At 36.1% G+C, this 22551-nt stretch overlaps 3 protein-coding genes and 1 pseudogene across 4 annotated transcripts in view; 2 read left to right on the top strand and 2 right to left on the bottom strand.

Moving 5' to 3' along the window:
* LOC111459537 overlaps window positions 1-8010 on the bottom strand; it is a 10191-nt pseudogene extending 2181 nt beyond the window's left edge.
* Window positions 8011-8332: 322 nt separating this feature from the next.
* LOC111459717 (putative pentatricopeptide repeat-containing protein At5g59200, chloroplastic) lies at window positions 8333-17309 on the top strand. 2 transcript variants are annotated; one of them, XM_023102741.1, is made up of 5 exons: window positions 8333-8744; window positions 9003-11384; window positions 11706-11794; window positions 15319-15379; window positions 16933-17309. In XM_023102741.1, the coding sequence occupies exon 2, from the start codon at window positions 9054-9056 to the stop codon at window positions 11256-11258; it is 2205 nt and encodes a 734-aa protein (XP_022958509.1). In that variant the 5' UTR covers window positions 8333-8744; window positions 9003-9053; the 3' UTR covers window positions 11259-11384; window positions 11706-11794; window positions 15319-15379; window positions 16933-17309. The 2 variants fall into 2 exon arrangements, with proteins under 2 accessions (XP_022958509.1, XP_022958508.1); XM_023102740.1 differs by having other exon boundaries at window positions 9003-11794.
* LOC111459719 (bidirectional sugar transporter SWEET3b-like) lies at window positions 16211-18290 on the bottom strand. Its single transcript, XM_023102743.1, has 6 exons — window positions 18134-18290; window positions 18016-18052; window positions 17579-17801; window positions 17056-17217; window positions 16760-16879; window positions 16211-16659 (listed from the first exon to the last, which is right to left on the bottom strand). Exons 1-6 carry the CDS (start codon window positions 18174-18176, stop codon window positions 16480-16482), a joined length of 765 nt encoding a protein of 254 aa, XP_022958511.1. The 5' UTR covers window positions 18177-18290; the 3' UTR covers window positions 16211-16479.
* A 2962-nt stretch (window positions 18291-21252) lies between these two features.
* LOC111459808 (transcription factor TRY-like) overlaps window positions 21253-22551 on the top strand; it is a 4807-nt gene continuing 3508 nt past the window's right edge. Inside the window, exons 1-3 of the mRNA XM_023102881.1 lie at window positions 21253-22060; window positions 22180-22267; window positions 22415-22547. Of these exons, the coding sequence (XP_022958649.1) occupies window positions 22006-22060; window positions 22180-22267; window positions 22415-22520 (249 nt within the window). The 5' untranslated portion in view covers window positions 21253-22005 and the 3' untranslated portion in view covers window positions 22521-22547. The remainder of the gene's footprint in view (window positions 22061-22179; window positions 22268-22414; window positions 22548-22551) is intronic.

The following is a 22551-nucleotide window of genomic DNA, read 5'->3' as shown; positions in this document are numbered from 1 at the left end:
AGCTTTTATCTTCTTTTTTTTTTTTTTTTTTTGTACACATTTGGATTTTTTTTGTCTATATAACGTGCACATAGGATAAATGGAAAGGAGAAATTTTACGGGCACAACTTAATAACATGCCACCTAATGCATTCCTTACCTGACCACTTCCATCTATGGCTGATGGAGCAACAGGAAGATAAGGATTAGTGTAGTCCCTGAATCAACATACTATCAGAAAGGGGAGAGAGAAAAAGATAGTGATAAACAGACACTAGTTACAAAGAGATGACAATTTCAGCATAAGGTAAATGACATCCGGTAACAAGGGGAATTATCTTAGACGTTGTGAAATGTTACTACTAAGTCAAAATAAACACATCGATAGCAGACTAAATGCAGAAAGCTGGGAAAACCTGCTTCGATGGCTCTGAAATTTCACAGTCAAATCAGTGTGGGCAGAGTACGTAATTCTAAGAGAACATGGTCCAACATGATCAGGAAGCAGATATCTGCAAAAAGATACCAAACTGAAATAAGAAACAATTGATGATAAATGTAAAAATAGCATAATGACATGCAAGAATTTTAAAACTAAGTTCTTCAATCATACACATTCATTAAATATAGCATCACTCGACACAAAATGTTTGAATACTACTGATAATGGAACAAAGTATTTTAAGTCAATATTTTACAATTCTTTGATTACTGACAACAAGAATAATCACAGACAGACACCAGGCTAGTGCATGTGCAACTCTTCTATACTGCTATATACACCATAGAAGAGGCCAAAAAACCATGTGAAGCATTAATACAATTGTCACCTAGGGATGCTTCTCCCATCCAAGGCATTCTTAGCTGATGAGGCAGTCTCTGCATCCGAAAATTGCACCAATGCCTAAAATGTTCAAATATCATTAACTGAATAAGATTTTCTCCAAGGATGGAAGTAACAATAGGACAACTGCTAAAATTATAAATTATTTACGGACCTGAAATCCAGCTGTTTTTTCAAAGGTAGTAATTTTGTGCACAAACCCGAAGGCTGAAAAGACCTGTGCATAATATTGGATAACCTTCAGAATGCAATTAAACCAAATGATATCACACCATTCATCACATTTTAAGAATATCCCAACACCTACCAGATGCCTACTATCATATAAATTATCATTTTACAATCATAGTCAAAGCAGATACACCTAAACTCCAAACATAGACCTAGTAGGATGTCTAAATAGATAGCTACAGGTAACAAACATTTAAACATTAATATACAAACCCTACTGCAAAAAACTTGGAAGTTCAAATTATAGAAAATTATTGCTCGAGTGCTACTGCCAGGAACAAGAGTAAATGGAGGACATATAGTGGATAATGTTAACAAAGAAAAAGCTTGTAATTTTTTTTCAAGAATAACATAGAACTTATATACCAATTAAGAGGATATGATTAAAACGCATAATGGTATATGCCAATCAAACATTAAGTAAATTTCAACTCCTCTAAGAGAGATGGATATGATGAAGCAAAAATGCAAATCCAAAACAAATTAGTAACACCTGACTAGCTCACTTGAAGAAAGAGCAACTATTGGTTTGAAATCAATTACCATCTATAGGTATAATCTATCCTAAAAATAACCATAACGAAATAAGTTGTTAAATAATGGTTGAAGACCTCTAGAAATTTAACATTCATCCTACCATTTTAAAAAGAGAAGGCAAAGTCACCCACATTTTTCAGATGCATATGGAATATCATCCTATGAATCCTTCATCTATTTCAAATGTTTGTCCATTAGGGCAGAATACTTATATACTGAAAACAGATAATCCAAAAATTTAGAACAAAAAATTCCTATACTCTGAATCTCATGACTGGATTTAGACAGTAGTATTACTGGCACAGCATGCAGAGATGATAGGGAGAAGGATGCACAAGAGAGCAGAAATGATTATATCCTAAACTGTGAAAGGTAGGAGGAAGTTGAGGAAGAAGAGAAGGGAAGAGAGAGGTAGCGTTAAGGAAAGGAGAAAGGAGACAAACACACATGTGCTCTTTCTCCAGATGCACTAAGCTGCCATCAAAGATATTGCCTTGACAAGGGCCTGCTCATTCATTTACATTCAAGTCAAACAAAAGCTTTTGAAACATGACAAACTATAACCTAATCACCATAATTTAATCTTAGTGCCACAGAGGTTCACCTTTAACTGCAACAAGAATGTATTACAATCTGCTTACCAAGTGCAGAACATCAATGCTGACAAGGCGTGCATCAGTGCCCTCAATTGTTACCAAAAGTACGTTTCCAGGAACATCAGCTGTAGTTTTGTTGTTCACAATTTCTTGCCGGTTAGAATACTGCAGATAAACAGTTTTTCCTCTAACTTGAGCAGGCTCTGAGGATGATGCGTAATATGATATCATCGCAATTGCTTGATTTATATCTACCTGTAATTTGAAACTTGGTCAGACATTTATCGGAATGACCAGCTAGTGAGGTATACTGATGACGGAAAACAATATATGAGAAAATACTGCACTTACAAACTCAATAAAAGCTTGATTTCTGTTTGCCCCGACATTACATTTTGTGTTCACAACTTTTCCAAATGGCTTCCCCAGTTCAATAAGTTCCTCCTCCGTGCATTCCCAAGGCAAATTCCTCAAGTGGAGAACCTTCGACGGTGGTTGGGTATAACGGAACTGTGGCTGACTAGAAACCGACGACATTTTGCCCAACTAATAGGAGAACACTGCAAATTTATACACAACCGTTGTATTGTTAGAACATAAAATTCAGTACGCAGGAATAAAAACAGGCGTTCATTAACCTATAATTCTCTATCGCCATCAACAATTGTACCATAAAATCCTCAATTCTGCATTGATATGAACAATGTTCCATTGTCTCGTTAACTGATATACAGAGAGAATTTGGGGATTTATAAAATAGAGTCATGCCGGTCAATGAACAAGTTTCTTTGTCTCTTAAATTTCCCATCTTGTCTTGTTTGGGTTTTAGTTTTCATTTTCTATCCCTCGCTTCTTTTACTACTACTTCCTTTTTTTTCTCCCTAACTTCTAGAGTAAGCCCATAAAGTTGAAAACAGCAACATATGGACCAAAGGACTTCACCACTGCAGAGGTCCAATCAAACGTAATTTCGAAGCACAGATTAATCTACCAAACATACCAGTAAAGGCAAGATCGCCAATAAGATCGACCCATACAGAATATTCAGAGAAATTAACAGACGATTATTAAGAAAGCACCTGATAAATCAATCCAATGATTCAGGCTACATCGCAATGTAATTTATCGTCCACGTAATTACAGCAAACATTCTTATGTACATAATCACAGAATAAACAAAACAATATAATCGATAACGATAAAATCATCATCAAACACAACAATCTTTCAAGTAATAATCATGCAGAACGAAGAAGTCAAAAGCACGAATCAGGAGAGCAATAGACGGCATTACATACCAAAATACCTAAAGAATCGAATAACAGAAAGCGATCCACGAGAAGATCGAGATAGCGAAATAGAATACCTGAGATAATGGACGATAAACCCTCGGGAAAGTAAAGAATTGAAAGAGCTGTGAAAGTTAGGGTTTCAGAAAGACGCAGAGGGAGAAGTTTTCTGTGGGCTTCTGCAGATGATCTAAAACGATAAAAATAAGGATGTTTTTTCTTTCTTTTCCCTGGATATATGGCCTGGCTTCGCAAGGGGTAAAATGGTCCAAATAATTTACGTTAGGGCTATCATTCGAGAAAGAGAGACATCTTTTTTCTTTTTATTTCTTTTGTTTTAATTTAAGATGATTTTGCAAAGTTCCAAATTTTACGAATTTCGGTTAAATTTTTACTATAATCTTCTAATTTTATTATTAAAAAAAAAAAAAATAGAACTCAACCGCACGGATATTATCATCTTTTAGATTTTTTCTCAAAATTTTTAAATTATAAAGAAAATTCTTACAAAATTAAAATCACATAGGTTAAAAAGAGAAACTTTAACAACTTTAACTTTATAAAGAGTCTTTCATAAAGAATATTTCATTTTCTTTCTCTTTGACTAATGTATGATCTCACAATCCACGATCTTGAAATCAGAAATCAGCATTTCCACAGATCAGAAATCAGCATTTCCACTAACACACCGTCTCGATGTCTGTCTTCGATACCATTTGTTACTACTCAAAAGAAAAAACACCTTTATAAAGAATGTTTCATAAAGAATATTTCATTTTTCTCTCCAACTAATGTACAATCTCACAATCCACGATCTTGAAATCAGAAATCAGCATTTACACTAGCACACCGTCCCAATGTCTGTCTTCGATACCATTTGTTACAACTCGAAAGGAAAAGCACAAAACAGAACAAAACAAACTACAGTTGATCAATGGAGACGTGCATTCCCGATGTTTGTTTTCAATACCATTTGTTACAACTCGAAAGGAAAAGCACAAAGCAGAACAAAACAAACTACAAAACAAACTACGGTTGATCAATGGAGACGTGCATTTTGAAAATTTGAATGGGAATAGAAAAGGGCAAGTCAAAACAAAATTTGTATGTCCAAATGGAAACAACTATACTAAATCAGAAATCAGATGTATCAACAATGTTTTCACTCTATGGACTACAATAAACATGCACAAGATTCTGTAACAAAAGGTTACTTTGCAGTCCAGTTGCAGGGATCAGCTATGGAAGTGGAAGAGAGAATAAGATCACAAGTTCAGGAAGTTTGGCCTACAAGGACATCTTTATAAGGGGTTGGAGCGGCTTGCCTTCCCTTTTCTTCATCGGACAGTCGTTTTCTCCGCCCCTGATCCTCTAGGATTAGGGGAATTCTGCCTTCTCGTTCTCCGAGAAGACGCTCGTTTGCCCCTCCTCGAAGCTTCTCAAGTCGCAATCCATCAAACTGCTGCATCTTGAATACCTTATGCACGTTTGCCAATCCGCCTAACAAGAGTGACAAGCTCCCAAAGATGCCTAACCAAACCCAGTTTTTGCCCTGCATTGACATTCACATCACTTCATTTGGATGCCATTCATTGTACAACCACTTCGTTATAAAAATGCAGAGACTCCAAGTCAGAATTTCTTCCCTTGAACAAATATTGAAGTACTACTCATAATCACGAAAACAGAACATTAGGTGATTAAGTGAATTATAGACATTATATACCAGCAAACTCCTCTTCGATACGATCTTCACACGATAAGAAAGTTAAGAAACTAGAAAGTAATAGAAGTACATGATTATGCAGAAGGTATAAACTTATAATTCAAAACAAACAAAATTAGATCAATACACTTTGACTTGAAGACTGGACAATCTGCAATATAACATAGTAATACTTCTATACATTATATGCTATAAATAACACAATAAACATCATCTCATTCGTTCGCTATTCAACAGTAAAATATAAATATTCATGCACATACCAGAAGCTTGAGTCCGTGATGGGCTAACCCGGCCTGCTCAAAGCCATTGAGGACTGCAGCAACAAAGAATAGCAAGCTGCCCATTAAAAACGGAATGTGGACACTCTGTTGCAAGATTTGAACATGACCGTCGGCTCTCTCGTAGATTTGGCATGAGTTGAGGATTGATCCAAGGATCCACAAGGCAGGACCCGCAATAAGCATATCCAAAACATGCTTTTCTAGTTTGTAATAATCATGTCCTTTTTGTTCCTGCAGAAGTGGATTGAATGACAGCTCTTATAAAGTGCAAAAGGAGGGGGAAAAAAACAGAAAACAAACACTAATGCTGCAAAAGTTAACATTATGAACAGAAGGAATTGGTCACATAGTTGTCCTACAATGCAAATCATAAACTGTGGTGAGCATTTTCAAGATTTTGGCATAGCTTCTTGTCTTGGACATGGAGACTCATAGTTATGTGTCCCTTGTATCAGAAGTGAGACCTCCAGTAGGAGTAACAAAGGAAGGCGAATCCCAAAGCATTGTCAAGTACTTCGAAGGCAAAGGATGGCTCGAGGAGTATACCACCAAAGATTCGTAGTAGTAAAAGCACCCGACTCTGACTCTAAAATCAGGGAAAAAGAAGGTAATTGAAAATTCCATCCGAAGTGATATAACAATACTGTTCTACAGGAGTAACTAAAAATCGCTGACACGTTTTTTAATTGAAAAATGAAACTGGGGTAACCATAGTCAAAAGGAATATATAATCTTCCATTCTGACAGTAACCATTTCATGTATTTTCAAAATTCAATAAGAAAAAACAAGAAACAAGAAAGAAATAGAAATGTTACCTAAAAAGCCTCACACTACACACTCTTTCACTCATTTTACTAGAAATCCAAGTTTTCTAGCAATGGTAGGAAAATGGCTTTGGCTCCATTGACCCTGAAACTTGAGACTCTTCAAAGAAGTGAGTGATTTTAAAAGGTTGCTTGATTTTCCATGCCATAGGTAGAGAACTCAGTTAGTGTAGTTGAACAGAACCACGGTTCAGAGAGAGTCAAAATGTGCGATCCCGCGTTGGATGGAGAAGGGAACAAAACATTCCTTATAAGAGTGTAAAATCCACTCCCTAGTAGACGCGTTTTAAAATCTTGAGGGGAAACCCGGAAGGGGAAAGCCTAAAGAGGACAATATCTGCTAGCGGTAGACTTGACCTATTACACATACAGTTAGACTTTTGTCGTTTTCTTGAACTAATTCTAAAAAACCAAGGGAAGAGATCAAGAGTGAACTAACACAGCAAATCTCATCAAACCAAACCAAAGAACCAAATGATCGATCTAAAATAGCAAATTTGAAGTGAGGTTATGCCTGTAGTTAAATTCCAATATGGTTAAAACACCATTTTGGTCCTCAATTTTGAGACTTGTTCCATCCTAGTCCTTGTACTTCTAGTAAATCTTTAAAACAGTCACACCATTAGTTTGAGGCCAATTTACATCTAGTTTACTTGCTTTTTCTGTATATCACTAACGAAAAAGCAATCGATGTGTGTTCTAAATTAACTCAAATAATTTCTCAAGAAAGAGAATGCCTGTGAGAAACGCGCGTGGCTGTGGGGGACTTTGAACATTAGAAATGCCATAATCAGCTCAAGTTGACAAGAACTCTGTAATTCTGGCATGGCAGTAGATAACTAGATGTACTAACTTTGGACAGCTAAAGTAAAGAAAATAAAAGAACAAGTCAAATTTCAGTCGAAGATTATTTTTTACCTGGAAAGTAGAAACTGAATGTGTGACCCCGAGTAAAGAAGGGGTAGACTACATCCGAACTAGAGTAATTTTGAGGATCTTGACTACGTAACCGTTAAGAAGTACTTATAAGAACGGAAAGTTACCACTTATATCAACAAAGAACAACTTCTCTTTTTGGTAGCTCAATCATAGCATACTTTTACCTAAAAAACATCAAAATAGGTTAAAAGAATCATGATAATTTGCGAGGACAATCTTCGCACCTAACATGGTCGTGTTGTATAATGGTATGGTTTGTAAGGATAGTCTTCACATTTCGAAATCACTTTGAAATCTTGATCAGAGTATGACACATTACAGAATGAATCAACGGAATCAAATTATTAATCCGCACCTGAATTAGAAGAAACAGAGTACCCAACAACAAGAGCAACGATCCAATCGCCTGAAGAAATGGAACAGCAAATTCCACAAACAGAAGCTGGACGTCGTACTGGGCCAGCAGCGGCAACCGGTAATCGATTCCGGCGAGATGCGCGAAGAGATCGTGCACATTAACAATCAAAATTAGCGCAGCCGCGAGCACAATTAGGGCCAAACCGGATTTGGCCTCGCGCGAAAGCTGAGCCACAAATCCGCCGAGAAGAAGGATAGTGGCGAACAAGTAGAGGCCGGCGTTTATGTACTCCGCCCGGCTCCGGGCCGCCCGAGGGCCATACGCACTGAAATCCCTAGCGGAAGCGAGCTTCACCATGGCCTCTGGTTCAGATTTTGTGTGTACTCCAGGACTTGATCTGTTGTGGTGCAGGGGGAAATGAAGCCCGGAATCTATGAAGGGGTTTAGAGAGAGAAAGAGAGGGGTTGTTGACGTGTTACGTTACGTGGCTGCATGCATGGAGGGGTTTAAAAATGAGTTTCTTGACAGTTGAAGCAATAAACTGACACGTGGACCAATTAGTCAACGGTACGAAAGTGAAAAAAAAAAATAATGATGGGGACTAAATTAGAATTTGTAAAATAATGGGGATTAAATAAAAATAACCAAAACATTAGGGACTAAAAGGTATATAATATATTTTTTAATTTAATTAAAATATACCATCTCTAAAACCCCTAAAGAAACCCTCGCTACTTCTTCTGCTAGCAATGTCAGTGAAGAACAATGAACAAGTCGGTTTAACCAGCATTCATACTCTTCAACTCGGCTGAATCGCCTCACGAATTTGGAAAACCAGTGGTCGATTCATCTCTTCCAAGCTTTAGTGAACATTAACAAGCGATTACGTTAAGTTTTCGAGCATAAATCCTTCATTTTTCTCACCTCTCCGCCTGATATTCATCTCCGCTGTGTAAATTTGGAAAGCCCTGTAAATCTGTAGCCCAAAGTTCTTGTTTTTGGTGTCCGCCATTGACATTACGAAGCAGAGGCTTGAAATTGGGTGGAAAAGATCAGTTAACGCACACCATTCACTCGTAACTGAAACAATACTGCAGAAGCCTTAGGAGATGGAAGAAAGTGGAAAAGAATAGCTGGTAATACTTGCTTAACTCTTATTTCTGAATCCACAGTTTTGAGTTTTGATTCACCCGCTTATTTAATTTGTACATTGCGTCTAGTAAACCTGTTATTATCTGTAATATACAGTTATATTGATGAATACTTCCTTCATCTGCATGAGTGATCGATGAGTGAGAGAAGCTATCTTAAATCAATTGCTGCTAATTTGTAATTGTCAAATAATACACGTTTTAATCACTTTAACTATTGCTTCCCTTTTCCTATTCAAGCAGGCACACTACCACAGTCTATGATTATAAGTGCTGTTTCAACCCCAATTCAGAATGATGAGGGTTTCTTCATTTTTCGGAACGTGGAAGCACAATCGTTGGAAAGCTTGCTTGAAGCTATTCCCGTCTTCTTGTAAAAGTTTACATACTGAGAACTCCAAAATTGTTTCTACGAATATTTGTATAAGTCGTCACGTAAGAAATGGTCATCTTGATCTTGCTCAAACTCTGTTCGATGAAATGCCTGTAAGAAGCGTTGTCTCATGGAATATCATGATTTCTGGATACTCCAAAGTAGGACAGTATAATGAAGCTCTCGAGCTGGCTTCAGGAATGCATTGCAGTAATGTAAAATTAAATGAGAAGACTTTTTCTACTTTGCTGAGTATTTGTGCACATTCAGGGTGTACACATGAGGGAAAACAATATCATTGTTTGGTTTTGAAATCTGGGTTGCAGATTTTTGAGCTTGTGGGAAGTGCATTGTTGTATTTCTATGCGAACACCGATGACATTAATGGAGCTAAGCTGGTTTTCGATGAGTTGCACGATAAAAATGATTTGTTATGGAGCTTGATGCTTGTAGGGTATGTGAAATGCAATTTGATGGATGATGCTTTTGATCTGTTTAAAAAAATACCTACACGGGATGTGGTGGCATGGACTACTTTGATATCAGGGTATGCCAGAAGCGAGCACAACTGCAGAAGGGCATTGGAATTATTCTGCTCCATGTTGACAAATGGTGAGGTCGAGCCTAATGAGTTCACTTTTGATTGCGTTGTGAGAGCTTGTGGGAGACTAAGATATTTGAGTCAGGGGAAGGTTGTTCATGGGATTTTAACTAAATATGGTTTCCACTTCGATCATTCAATTTGTGGTGCACTGATTTTATTTTACTGTCAGTGTGAAGCTGTTGACATTGCCAAGACAGTTTATGATAGTATGGAGAGACCGTGTTTAAATGCTTCAAATGCTCTTCTGGAGGGGCTGTTATTAGTGGGAAGAATCAATGATGCTGAGGAAATTTTTGTCAAATTAAGAGAAAAGAATCCAGTTTCATACAATTTGATGCTTAAAGGGTATGCAATTAGTGGTAGGATTGAAGAATCAAAGAAATTATTTGAAAAAATGACTCATAAAACTCTAATTTCATCGAACACTATGATAACTGTGTATTCTAGGAATGGTGAAATTGAAAAAGCTCTGAAATTATTTGAGTCAACGAAAGGTGAGGGAAATCCTGTGACATGGAATTCAATGATATCAGGCTATATTCAAAATCATCAGCATGAAGAAGCTTTGAGACTCTATCAAACCATGTGCAAAACATCAGTTGAGCGTTCTAGATCAACATTCTCTGTTCTGCTTCAAGCATGCACATGCCTAGGAACTATTCTATTGGGTCGATCACTCCATGGCCATGCAATCAAGACATCCTTTGACTCTAATGTTTACGTCGGAACATCTCTCATAGATATGTACTCAAAATGTGGGAGTGTCTATGATGCTAAAATCTCGTTCGCCAGTGTTTATTCCCCTAATGTAGCAGCTTATACCGCTTTAATTAATGGATATGTGCAGCATGGGCTTGGAGTTGAAGCATTCTTAGTCTTTGAGAACATGTTAAAGAGCAAAATTGTGCCAAATGCAGCTACACTTCTGGGGATTCTTTCTGCATGTAGTCGTGCTGGTATGGTCAATGAAGGAATGAAAATTTTCCACTCTATGGAAAAATGTTATGGTGTGATTCCAACTTTAGAACACTATGCATGTGTGGTGGATCTTCTTGGTCGGTCGGGACATCTATATGAAGCTGAAGAATTTATCAGAAACATGCCAATTGAAGCTGATGGGGTTATTTGGGGAGCTCTGCTAAATGCTTGTTGGTTTTGGATGGACTTGGAATTGGGCGAGAGTGTGGCTAAGAAGATGCTTTGTTTGGACCCCAAAGCAATTTCTGCTTATGTTATTCTGTCTAATATATATGCTATATTAGGGAAGTGGGTAGAGAAGATCCATGTGAGGAGGCGATTGAGGAGCTTAAAAGTGAAAAAGGATCGTGGTTGTAGTTGGATCGATGTAAATAATAGAATTCATGTTTTCTCTGTAGGAGATAGGTCCCATCCTAACTGTAGTGCTATTTATGCAACGTTGGAGCACATATTAGCACATGTAAACTCTATAGTTCAATTTGACCATGTTCCCAGATCAGTTTCGGAGGTTTCTTTTCCAAATCCAATACACCACTTCCTTTGACTATCTCGCTATAGATATATATTTTCGTCATCTATGACCATATATCCCACGTTCATTCACCTCCAGAACGTGTGCAACCCTTATGTTTATTCACCTTGAAAACAGTTCTCCCAAGTGAAAGTGAAAGTGAAGGTGAGGTCCTGACTGGTTTCCCTTTTTGGAGTGCTCCATGAATTGTACTAACAAATTTCAGAGGATGTATGTTTTCTGGCCTATATTTATTCATCCTGAAAATGACTGAAATTATTTTTGCAGCTTCTTTCTCTTCGTTTCTTTTCTTTAGTTATTATTTTTAAATTGGAAGATGTTGTTGAAACTAACCAAAACTTGGTCTTTCAATTCACATTCCAAAATCATTATGACTTCTCCTCTCTAAGGCTTCGGTTTCCAAGTTAGATGCTTTCTCTCGTCTCTCCGATTGCTCGTTCAACTATTATCTTCATCCAGGCTGCCACTGTTCGTAACACATCAACTTTAAAAGCTTGTCGACGTTAACTTCCCGGACATTATGAGACAGTGATGGCAGGGTAAATTTGGTCAGTCTCCTTCCTTTCCCTTACTTCTTATAAGCATTTATGTTCTTTCTTTTGTTTGGACAATTCTTCTTCTTTTCATTTTTCTTTTAAGTTGGTGTTTCTTCTCAGTCGTGATATGAGGATGATGAGTGCCCTCCCATCACTATTTTTCTGCTCTATTTTGCATTTACGTTCTGAAATATGTGTAGAAACAGGACTTGCAAAAAACTTGTTAATCTGTGATTTCTTTTGTATAGTATCATGGGAACTTCTGTTGGTCTTAATGTTCTTTAGTAGTCTAATTTTGCGTCTTGCTGCTGAAATCTGAATGATGTCAGAATTTAGTGCAACTTATTTTAGTATGAATTAGTTATGGAATATATGATATTCGTAATTTTGAAGAATATATTAGTTAGGAAATATATTTTAGATATCGTAATCAGTTGAATTTGAATAGTAGTATATTTTATTTTATTATCAGAATTTAGTTAGTTTATATTTTCTTGGTAGATATTATTTAGTATCTTGTATCATATTTAAAGGTTATGAATATCAATAAAGATTGAACGTTCGATCGCAATTCTTTTTCTTATTCTTAAATCTGTATTCTTTCGTTGAGTAATAATATTTTCATATCTACTCACTTTTGAGTGGTAGATATTGCGTCAGTTGGTATCAGAGCCAAGTTGGTACGGTTTGATATTATTACTCAACGAGATGAATAGTGGGAGTGCTTCTATGGGTGTAGCTATGGAAAAGCTGGTTGGCAACCAATATAGTTATTGGAAGTTATGCATGGAAGCTTATCTACAAGGGCAAGATTTGTGGGATTTAATTGAAGGTGATGACACAGACATTCCAGCCGATACTCCACAGAATGCAAAATTACGCCAACAATGGAAGATCAAATGCGGAAAAGCTTTGTTTACCTTGCGGACTTTGATTAGCAAGGAGTATATTGATCATGTTCGTGATTTAAAGTCACCAAAGCAAGTATGGGATACACTTCAAAAGTTGTTCACTAAGAAAAATACCGCTCGACTGCAATTTCTAGAGAATGAACTAGCTATGGTAACTCAAGGTAATTTTTCGGTTGAAGAATATTTTTTGAAAGTGAAAAATCTGTGTTCTGAAGTTTCAGAATTAGATGCTGAGGAGCCAGTGAGTGATGCTCGATTACGGCGTTAGCTTATTCGTGGATTACGGAAAGAGTTTATGCCCTTTGTTTCCTCAATACAAGGGTGGGCAAATCAACCTACGGCAATTGAATTAGAGAATCTTCTTTCCAATCAGGAAGCATTGATTAAGCAAATGACTAGTAGCAACGAATTTTCCCCAAAGTTAGAAGGTGTGTTGTATGACAAAGATCAAAGGAGACAGAATTTTCACTCAAGGCCTTCATCTAGCAATGAAAATCAATTCAGGAGTGAGGAGTCATCAAAGAAGCCATTTAAAGCTTGTTACAGGTGTGGAAAACCAGGCAATTTTAAACGAGATTGTGAGGTGAAAGTGGTGTGTCATCGTTGCGGAAAGCCAAGCCATATTAAACCAAATTGTCGAGTCAAGATGCAGGAATCAGAAGCAAATGCGGTACATGAAAGTAAAAGTTCTTCAGATCCAATTTGGGAATATTGCTTAACCACTGAGGTTCTTGACCAGTCAACAAACGTGACTTCAGCCGTATATCAAGATGATGTCTCTACAGGTGATCAAAGTTCTAATTCCACTGCTTACGCTTCTGAGTTTGATTCTCTCCAAATTTCGCATCTGGACTCTCTCTTTTTCTCCGATGGCAATTCTGTTGCCCCTGATGACCCTTCTGTTTATTCCACGGCCTTGGATTTGGGATTCGACGAAAATGAAGTTTTCGAGCTAACGTTTGACGATCTTGACGGTCTTAACCTCTCTTCTGAGGCTGACGATTTCCTCATCTTGGAGAATTTGGATCAAACTACTAATTCGCAGGATTCGGCTACTAATGCTCCGCCCCAGCCTGACCCAGAAATAGCTGCACTACTTGATGATGATGATTTATCACAATTTGGTTTTGATGTTGAGGACTTGAAGGAGGATTTCGTAGTTCAGGCAAATTTATGTGAAGAAGGGGAGGATGGTTCAACGGATAATAAGTTTAGTGTGGCTAAGGATTCTGAGAAGGCGACAGGAAGCCAGAATATTGTTAATAACAAATCTTTTGGCGACGACATTTTTGAGGATGCAGACGTTGACCATGTGGAAGATGATGTTGATAAGCCACGAACTCGGCGGCTTTTGGATGATCGATTTGATACCCTCTTAAGTCAGGACTATGCACCTAGTGACAACGGTGACGGTGCTTGTGATGAGCATGATGGTTGGGTAGCGGAAGAAGATGAGTCCCTTGCTCAAAAGCTCAAGCATGCCCTCGGTGATCATAGTAAGGATAACTTGGACCTTGACCAAGGATATAAAGCTTCTGCAAATCAAAAGCTTTTGCAGTTTGCCAATGATGTAATTCACCGGTGTATGGAGTATGCTGAGTCTGCACAAGTTGAGATGAATTATTACTCTTTGTCATTAGAATTGGAGCAACCAAAAGCTCAAATTCAATCATTGGAGGGTCATATCGACTTGAAGCCTAGCCATGTAGATGCTTTGTATATTTTGGGTGGACTTTACGTGGACTCAAATGATGAAGGGGCTTTTATAGTTGTGGAAGCCTCAAAGTTTAAGACCGTTGGAGAGAAGACTATTTTGAGACTGGAACTGTCAAATGCTCTCAAAATTAGATCTTTTCAGAAGATTATCAGATTGAATCGGTATGACATGGAACTTATTAAGAAGGAAATCAGTGAAAATGATGTGTCAGTGTCTTATTCAGGTGGTGTCGTGCTTAAAAAGTCCATACGCAAGCCTAGCTGGAAGAAATTCTTCGTAGATTATTTTGTTCGAGAGAAAGTGTTAACGCAGGATGTTGAATTGCAGGAAATACATACTAATGAGCAAGTTGCAGACATATTTACTAAGACACTTGCCAAAGTGAAATTTGAAGTTTTTCGTAAAGGCTCTCGAAGTTATTGAGAAATAAGCTTGCACTAAGGGAGACTGTCAGAATTTAGTGCAACTTATTTTAATTTGAATTAGTTATGGAATATATGATATTCGTAATTTTCAAGAATATATTAGTTAGGAAATATATTTTAGATATCGTAATCAGTTGAATTTGAATAGTAGTATATTTTATTTTATTATCAGGATTTAGTTAGTTTATATTTTTTTAGTAGATATTATTTAGTATCTTGTATCCTATTTAAAAGTTGTGAATATCAATGAAGATTGAACATTCGATCGCAATTCTTTTTCTTATTCTTAAATCTGTATTCTTTCGTTGAGTAATAATATTTTCATATCTACTCACACTTTTGAGTGGTAGATATTGCGTCAACTGATTCCTAGAGACGTTCGATAACCTTTAGTAACCTTTTCTATTATTATGGGCTTTCTACTTGACTTTTTTCCCACTCTTAGATTCTTTATTTTTTAGCGTCTGACCTCAACTTTTACAGTGTTCATTGGGATTCTTCTGTGGGCCAAAATCAAGGGAAGCATGCTTTGTTTTACTTAAAGGTATGATTCTGTTGACGTTTCTGCTACTCTATTTCGATTTCTTTTAGTAATATTCTTCTCCTTATTTATAAGCAATAGCATATATTAATAATGAAAAAGTTATTGGAGGGAAATCAATTAAGCGTTGCAACAAGACAACCAATCTCACTTGTGAGATAAGGAAATTCTAAACCCAAACAGAAGGACCTCCAAACATTCTAGAGTGTCCTTAAAATCCATAGGAGTGGGTCTGCCGGTTAGTCTCGGAGATGACAATTCATAGTGATATTTCAACAAAAACACTTTAGTTGATACTTCAAATCAACCACATAGAACAGTTGAATGGCCGCGGGGAAGTGCCAAGGTCTATTCCATACCTAAATTAATTAAGGGCAGAATACATTTTTGGGTCTCTAGTATTTGAATTTAGTTTCAAAACTAACATGGAAGGACTGCCGCTTTTCTCTCCAAGCTAATCGTGTAGCAACGAGCTCTTTGGGCTTCACTTCCCTGCTCTAGTTCAAAACTAGCTAGGCATCTTCCTTAGCCTCTTTACCACGTTAGCGGGCTAACATTTATGCAATAGAAACAAAGACACAGGTAATGGGTTACCTACTCTTAACGGTCAAAGCATTTATGCAATAGAAACAAAGACACAGGTAATGGGTTACCTACTCTTAACGGTCAAAGCGAAACCTATCGTTCCGAATTAAAGAATTCAAAATGAATTAAAAAAAATTCCAAACGTACTCTTGATTAGTGCTTCTTGCAAAAAATCTATAGAGAAAATATATTTTACTTCAAATTCAAGTATAGCATAGTAATAGCTTACTACTTGTGCATTTCTATCTCTTCTAAGTATTCATAGAGTATGAATCTTCGCTATAGTAATGTAATATTAGGATAAAATCTTGTACTTCGCGTCACTTGACATATCTGTACTCAAAAGGCTTGAGGTTCAAATCTTCACTCTCGTCGTATTGAGTTCAACAAAACTATATTGAAATTAAAAATAAACATTCAGTGTGTAAACCCAGAAGGATTTTTCGGCTTCTAGAGAGCGGAAAGACCTTTGGCTTCTAGAAGAAGCATTTATGTAAGAGAGATAGATTGAGAGATCACTAAACTTGAGAGCCATTTTGGTGTGGAATTTGTTTTGCATTATTCTTTTCCATGTCCCAATTGGCCACAGCCTCTTTAACACATCCTTCTTCTTCTTCTTCTTCTTTTCCCTTATTCCTATAGATGCAATACAACACAAGCTGTAGCAACCCTAATGGGCTTCCCACTAGATTTGGAGACTGCAAATCCATTCAAAGTTTCATGAGTTAATTTACTTTCAAGTTCATATGGAAAAAGAAAAAAAAAACCAAAAAAAAGGAGAGATTTGGTAATACTGACTGCAAGGAAGAGGTCATGGCTGAGGAGTCCATAAGCTAACCACAAAGAGCTTGCAGAGAAGGAGAAGAATGACAAATAAAATGGCATGAACTCAACACTCTTTGTTTTTATTACTTGTTTCTGCATGACAAATAAACTTTTAGTGACAAACACAAACATTGTCTCTTTTGTAGGTATCAACTGTTGTGATGAAATTAGGTTGTCGTTTGGTAACGTCCGAGCAAAAGTGAAAACAAGAAACACGAAACAAGAATGTCGAAGCAAGTTTTGACTACAGGGTTTTGGCGCGAGCTTACCATAGCTACCAATGGAGAGCCATACATGGCAACAGAAGCAACAAGACCAATGCATCCCACAAAAAGCTTCCGAAGATGGTGACTTTTCAAAGCAAAAGTAGAGATCATCCCCACACAGCTGAACACTATAACAACTCCCACCAATCTCAAAGCCACCTTCTTCTGCAGATAATTTTAGAACTTTTTTAAGCCTAAAAGAAACCATATTAATAATTCTTATAAATTTTGAGCTTAAACATATTCATTGTTTCACTAAGATCATTCGTTTTTACTTCGAATATTAAATTCATATGATTTTACTTAGCGGATTTGAGAAAATTTCAAGTGAGATTATCGTCTAAAATAGTAAAACTTGAGCCCCTCCTACCAAATTTCATAGAAATTTGCAGTAGTAGAGGTGACTTTCCTCTACTGTTTTTAAAACAAACGAACTTCGAGTAACTGAACAAATTCATGTTCGAAAAGAAAACAAGAAATTAAAACACAAAATGTTTATCAAATGGGATCGTAGACAAAAACTTGCCTTTCGTTTTGGAGAGGAAAACCAGACGTAGATGAAAATGAAAGAGAACTCAAGAAGAACACCAAAGCCATTAATGGTGACAACAGGGAAGTTCTCCCATCCATTGCTCACAACTGGTAAAGCATACCAAGTATAAAGAAGACAATTCAACAGCGCCACAATGTATGGAACACATGAAAACTCCTCTGTGCTCTTCTTCTTTACAACCCTCCAAAATGTCAATCTGCATAAACACACCCAACTTATTACTTAGCTATGTGGGCATGCCTTCAAATGCTTGTCCACTTCAAGTTGATATCGAATCCAATAGCAAAAACGTCTAAAATGGTGTCTTTTTTATCGAGTTTTAGGCACTAAAACGTTCGAATTAGATAAGATTCAAACCATTATTTGTCTCCAAACAATAAGAACAAAGCAAAGTTGGCAGATTTCATTACATGGGAACACAATAAAGCAGCAAAGAAGCACCATTTCCTGCATAGAGAAACACAGAAAAAAAAAATGGTCATTTTGAACAGAAATGTTCAAAGAAATTCATTAAAAAACAAAGCATACCAAAGATTCCAACAATCATTCGAATGCTATGATGAGATCCCATGATGTTTTTTTAAGGTAATTATGTGTTGAGAAGAAGAAATTAAAGAGAAATTGGAAGGAAGAGAGCTAATTAACTTGTTTTGCAATGACACTTTAAATAGATAGAGAAGTTGTGAGGGATTTAAATTAAAGCATATTAAAGACAAACTTTAATATGTGGATGAAAATTGAAGTTGTATTAAACTATGTATTATGTATGAGAGTAGTGGCATATATGTCATTAGCCAGTGGTATTGCTATATTTTTTTTTCCCACTATCCAGCCATGCATACAAAAGTGGTGAGAACGGGGATTTTTCACTCTATTCGAGGTGGGTCCATAACCCCATGAATTAAATTGACATCTCGAATATCAACCGAAGATAGAATTGAAAAAAATCTCAAATTCAAGAAACTAAGCCTAAGTCTTAAAAAGAGTTGGTATGACTCAATCTTTTTAGACTTAGTCTGATTGCAATTGACAATGTATGTTGAATAACCGAACATAACATTCATAGTTGAATAAGTGAACTCTACTTGAGATCTTAAAAACAGCATGATAACGTAAACTCAATGGCATATCCAATGATCATTCTCGTCACACACCCTATACGACCTTGCCCTAACATTTCTCTTATACGCTCAATGCTAGCTAGTCATAACAAAGAGAGGGAAGAAGAAGGAGAGCGAGAGGGACTACTAGCTCATTCATTTGATGATCAATAACAAGCGTTTGGATGATCAACGGTGCAATCTGATCTACAACACCAATGAAGAAGAATGGTGGCGAATGACGTTCAGGCACAAGGGAAATGATGGTGGCAAATGCACGGGAGAATGAGAGGGTCGAGCGACGTTAGAAATGCGAGCAAAGATAGAAAAGAAGACGAACGAGGAAAACTAAGAGTAAAGATAAGACGATAAAACCTAGCAACTTAAATCCAAGAAACCTATCCTGGATGAAGACTAAATTTCTAAAATTTAATTATCTTAATTTAACTTAATCGAAGAATTTCAATTAATCAAATAAAATTCAATTTAATCTCGACATTGACTACTAATTTGGAGTAAATATTTGTAATTAGTTGCATAATTAGGTCTTCTAATCTCATTGTTTGAATGTAATTATTTCATTAATGGAACATCAAACCTAATTGCAAAGTTGTTGTCTACATTGAATAATATTGCAATTGCTTCTTCCTTCACAACTCCAATTTCCTTTTTAATCAAATTTCATATTAAAAAAATTACTTATTTCTTGCACGATTCCAATTTCCCTATAAAACAAATTTATTAACCAAATATATCCACATGATTTATTAACTAAATTAATTCTTATAAACAAAAATAATTATAATTATTATAATAACATTTCACAAATTCCATTTCAATTTAGACTTTAGAGAATAAACGTAATAATTAAATTATACTTGATTTATGTTAATTAATTTCATTCTTTCCTTATAATAGTTGTTAAATTTAATTTTATATGAATTAAATTAAAATTGATTGTTTTTACTTAAATTATTTGATAAAATAATAATAATTATTATTTATAGAGAAAAATAGAAGAAAATAGAAGCAATAAATAAAAAATTAAGAATATTGAAAAGCTATTTTATTTAAATTATTTTATAATCACTATAAAAGTCTTCAAAAACAATGGGAAATAGATTAATTCTAAATAAAAGCACCATTACATTAATTACTTAAACAATATGAGTCAGTAGTCACTCTTTTCCTTTAAATAAAATATATATATTTTCCTCTTTTTATATGGTTTGATTTGAAAGATTTCCTCTACGTGGAAACCTAGCTTGAATGCATTTAAATTTTTATTTACTTATTTATTCATTTATATTTATATTTAATTTCTTCTCGTTAACTAGGGATAACATTAAGGCAAGGGATTAGGGTTAATCTCGGCTTCGAGATTTTCTTTCTAAAGTACAAACCTAACACGAACCGAAAAGAACTAAACACTGAAATACTTACATCTAAAAACCTTTGGGGGTACCACCGTGTGACTTGAGTACTCGTTAGTAACGTGCACGGTCAACAATTCATCAAACCTAACACGAAAAAAAAAAAAAAAAAAAAAACTAAATGCACAAATACCTCTCATATGTATATCTAAAGACCTTTAGGGATACCACCATATTACTCGAAACTATGTGATAAGATGAGTACTCATTAGTAATATGCGGAGTCAACTATTCATCAAATCTAACACGAACCGAAAAGAACTCAATTTTCAAATACTTACCATTGGTATATCTAAAAACCTTTAGAGATACCACCGTATAACTCGTATCAATGCGTTAAGATGAGTACTCATTTGGACAACTATTCATCAAACCTAACAAGAACAAAAAAGAACTAAACGCCAAACCATCAATGTTTAAAAACCTTTAACTTTAGGGATACCATCATATTACTCATAGTGATGTGATAAGATGAGTACTAGCAACATGCATGGCCAACTATTCATCAATAGCATAATCTTTTAACTTATTATGTGTACTAACATAAAGATAAACAAATCAAGTCACTCAACAATTTACAAAAGTCTATACGTTTATATATCATGTCCATAAAGTAGACTATTCATAACACAAACAAAAAAACAACTAAAACTGAAATACTCATTGTTAGTATATCTAGAAACTATTAGGGATACTATCATATTGCTTGTGGCGATGTGATAAGATGAATACTCGTCAGCAACATACAAGATCAACTATTCATCAACAACAGTCTAACTTATTATCTCAGTGGAAACAAATCAACCATTTCCATAATCTTAGAAAGATTAGTGGAGCATATAATGGAGTCTTATCCAATGGTGTTATTGCATAATGATATGAATGCATCCAAAAACCAACAAAAGCTTAAAAAAAAGGAAATGGAGAGATAATCATGGAGATAATGTGTAGTAAAATGGATGTAAATAGTTAAAGCTAAGCCTGCAAGTGCAAGTAGAGAGAGAAGATGGGTGAAGTTTAAATGGGTGAAAAGGCCTACAAAACTTGTCTTCTTGTTGATTTGAAGCTTGTGCAGTACCATTGATGATTTTGACATTATTCTGCCTGCCTCTGCCTCTGCCTTGCCTCGCTCACTGCATAATCCTCTTCCTATTATTACCCATCCCTCTCATGGTGTGTGGGTGAGAAGAAAGCTTAGGAAGCATGGGAAGAAAGGGATGAATATACACATTTCTGAACAGACAAAATAATTTTGTATTCATTTGCATGTCCTTCCTGAGGGAGGCTGCTGCAATTGGAATACTGAGCAGAACTTCAGGATAAGATGTGTCATATCTCCCCACTCTCTGTATCTGAATTTGTGTGTCCAGTTGGGGAAGAAGGTTAGCTGAATTGAACACAGACACACTAGACCACTTCCCCAGGTCCCCAACTACCAGTTGAATGTTGTATTTTGGGTGAAGATTACAACGCTCTGCTCTGCCTAAAACAATCACAGTGACATATCAAAGAGTTTTAGGTACCCATTTCAAGTTTAGTTGGTGTCCTCTTAATCCTAAAAGAATGAAACTACACTACATGACCTTGGCCTTCCCCTCTCTTTCTCTCTCTCTCTCTCTCTAAGATTTCAATATTTTAATCCCTTCTGTAAGTTGTCAACTACAAGTCTACCAACCCAACAAGTCAAACCAACAAACTTACTCCCCAAAGTTTGGTGGGCAGAAGAAAATATAGGCAGCATTCACATGAACTTAAATTTCCCTGTGGAAGTTTCAGATCTCTCTATCATAGTTTTTCCTAAAATTCTTTTCATTCCCAGTTCTCTATCTTCCTGTTTTTGTGCTGCCTCTAATCTTTGGGGGGGAACATGGACAACCATCGTAGCCAGCAACAAGCTAAAACAACTCCACTAGAGTCTGAAGGTTCCTTTCATCTATACTTGATGTTCTATTTTTTCTATCTCCAATTACTCATCATGAAGTTGGTCTCTTCTTCATGATTTTCTCACCTTTTTTGAAATTTGTGGCCTGTTATCTAACAGAAGTCAGCAGCACTAGGTGGCAGTTTATAACGATGACAGCACAGGAGGAAGATCTCATCCATAGAATGCATAAGCTGATTGGAGATAGGTAAGTTGTGTTCAAAGCAAAACCCAGATTTATAGAGTTTCCCACATTTCTAAGAATAATGGAGATGGATTCTACTCTTTTTCTCCTTGTCTGCTTTCCAATTACCTGTAGTATCAAAGTTTCTAAGAAAATGGCTTTCCATATCAGGTGGGATCTGATAGCAGGCAGAATTCCAGGGCGTAAACCAGAAGAAATAGAGAGGTATTGGATAATGACTCACCTTGAAGGGTTTGCAGTGAGAAGAAGAGGGTGAAAAAAGACAGGGGAATGAAGGGTTTGGGGGG

The sequence above is a fragment of the Cucurbita moschata genome, unplaced genomic scaffold, assembly GCF_002738365.1.
Source record: "Cucurbita moschata cultivar Rifu unplaced genomic scaffold, Cmos_1.0 Cmo_Scf00022, whole genome shotgun sequence".
NCBI lineage: Eukaryota > Viridiplantae > Streptophyta > Magnoliopsida > Cucurbitales > Cucurbitaceae > Cucurbita > Cucurbita moschata.
This window is presented reverse-complemented; position numbering and strand designations above follow the sequence as displayed.

Coding starts and splice junctions, on each gene's coding strand:
- LOC111459717 (XM_023102741.1), top strand. CDS start 9,054: ATGATGAGGGTTTCTTCATTTTTCGGAACGTGGAAGCACAATCGTTGG.
- LOC111459719 (XM_023102743.1), bottom strand. CDS start 18,176: ATGGGATCTCATCATAGCATTCGAATGATTGTTGGAATCTTTG. Junction 17,802..18,015: donor CTGCTTTATTGTGTTCCCAT/GTAATGAAATCT, acceptor GTGTTTATGCAG/ATTGACATTTTGGAGGGTTG. Junction 17,218..17,578: donor TTTCCTCTCCAAAACGAAAG/GCAAGTTTTTGT, acceptor AATTATCTGCAG/AAGAAGGTGGCTTTGAGATT.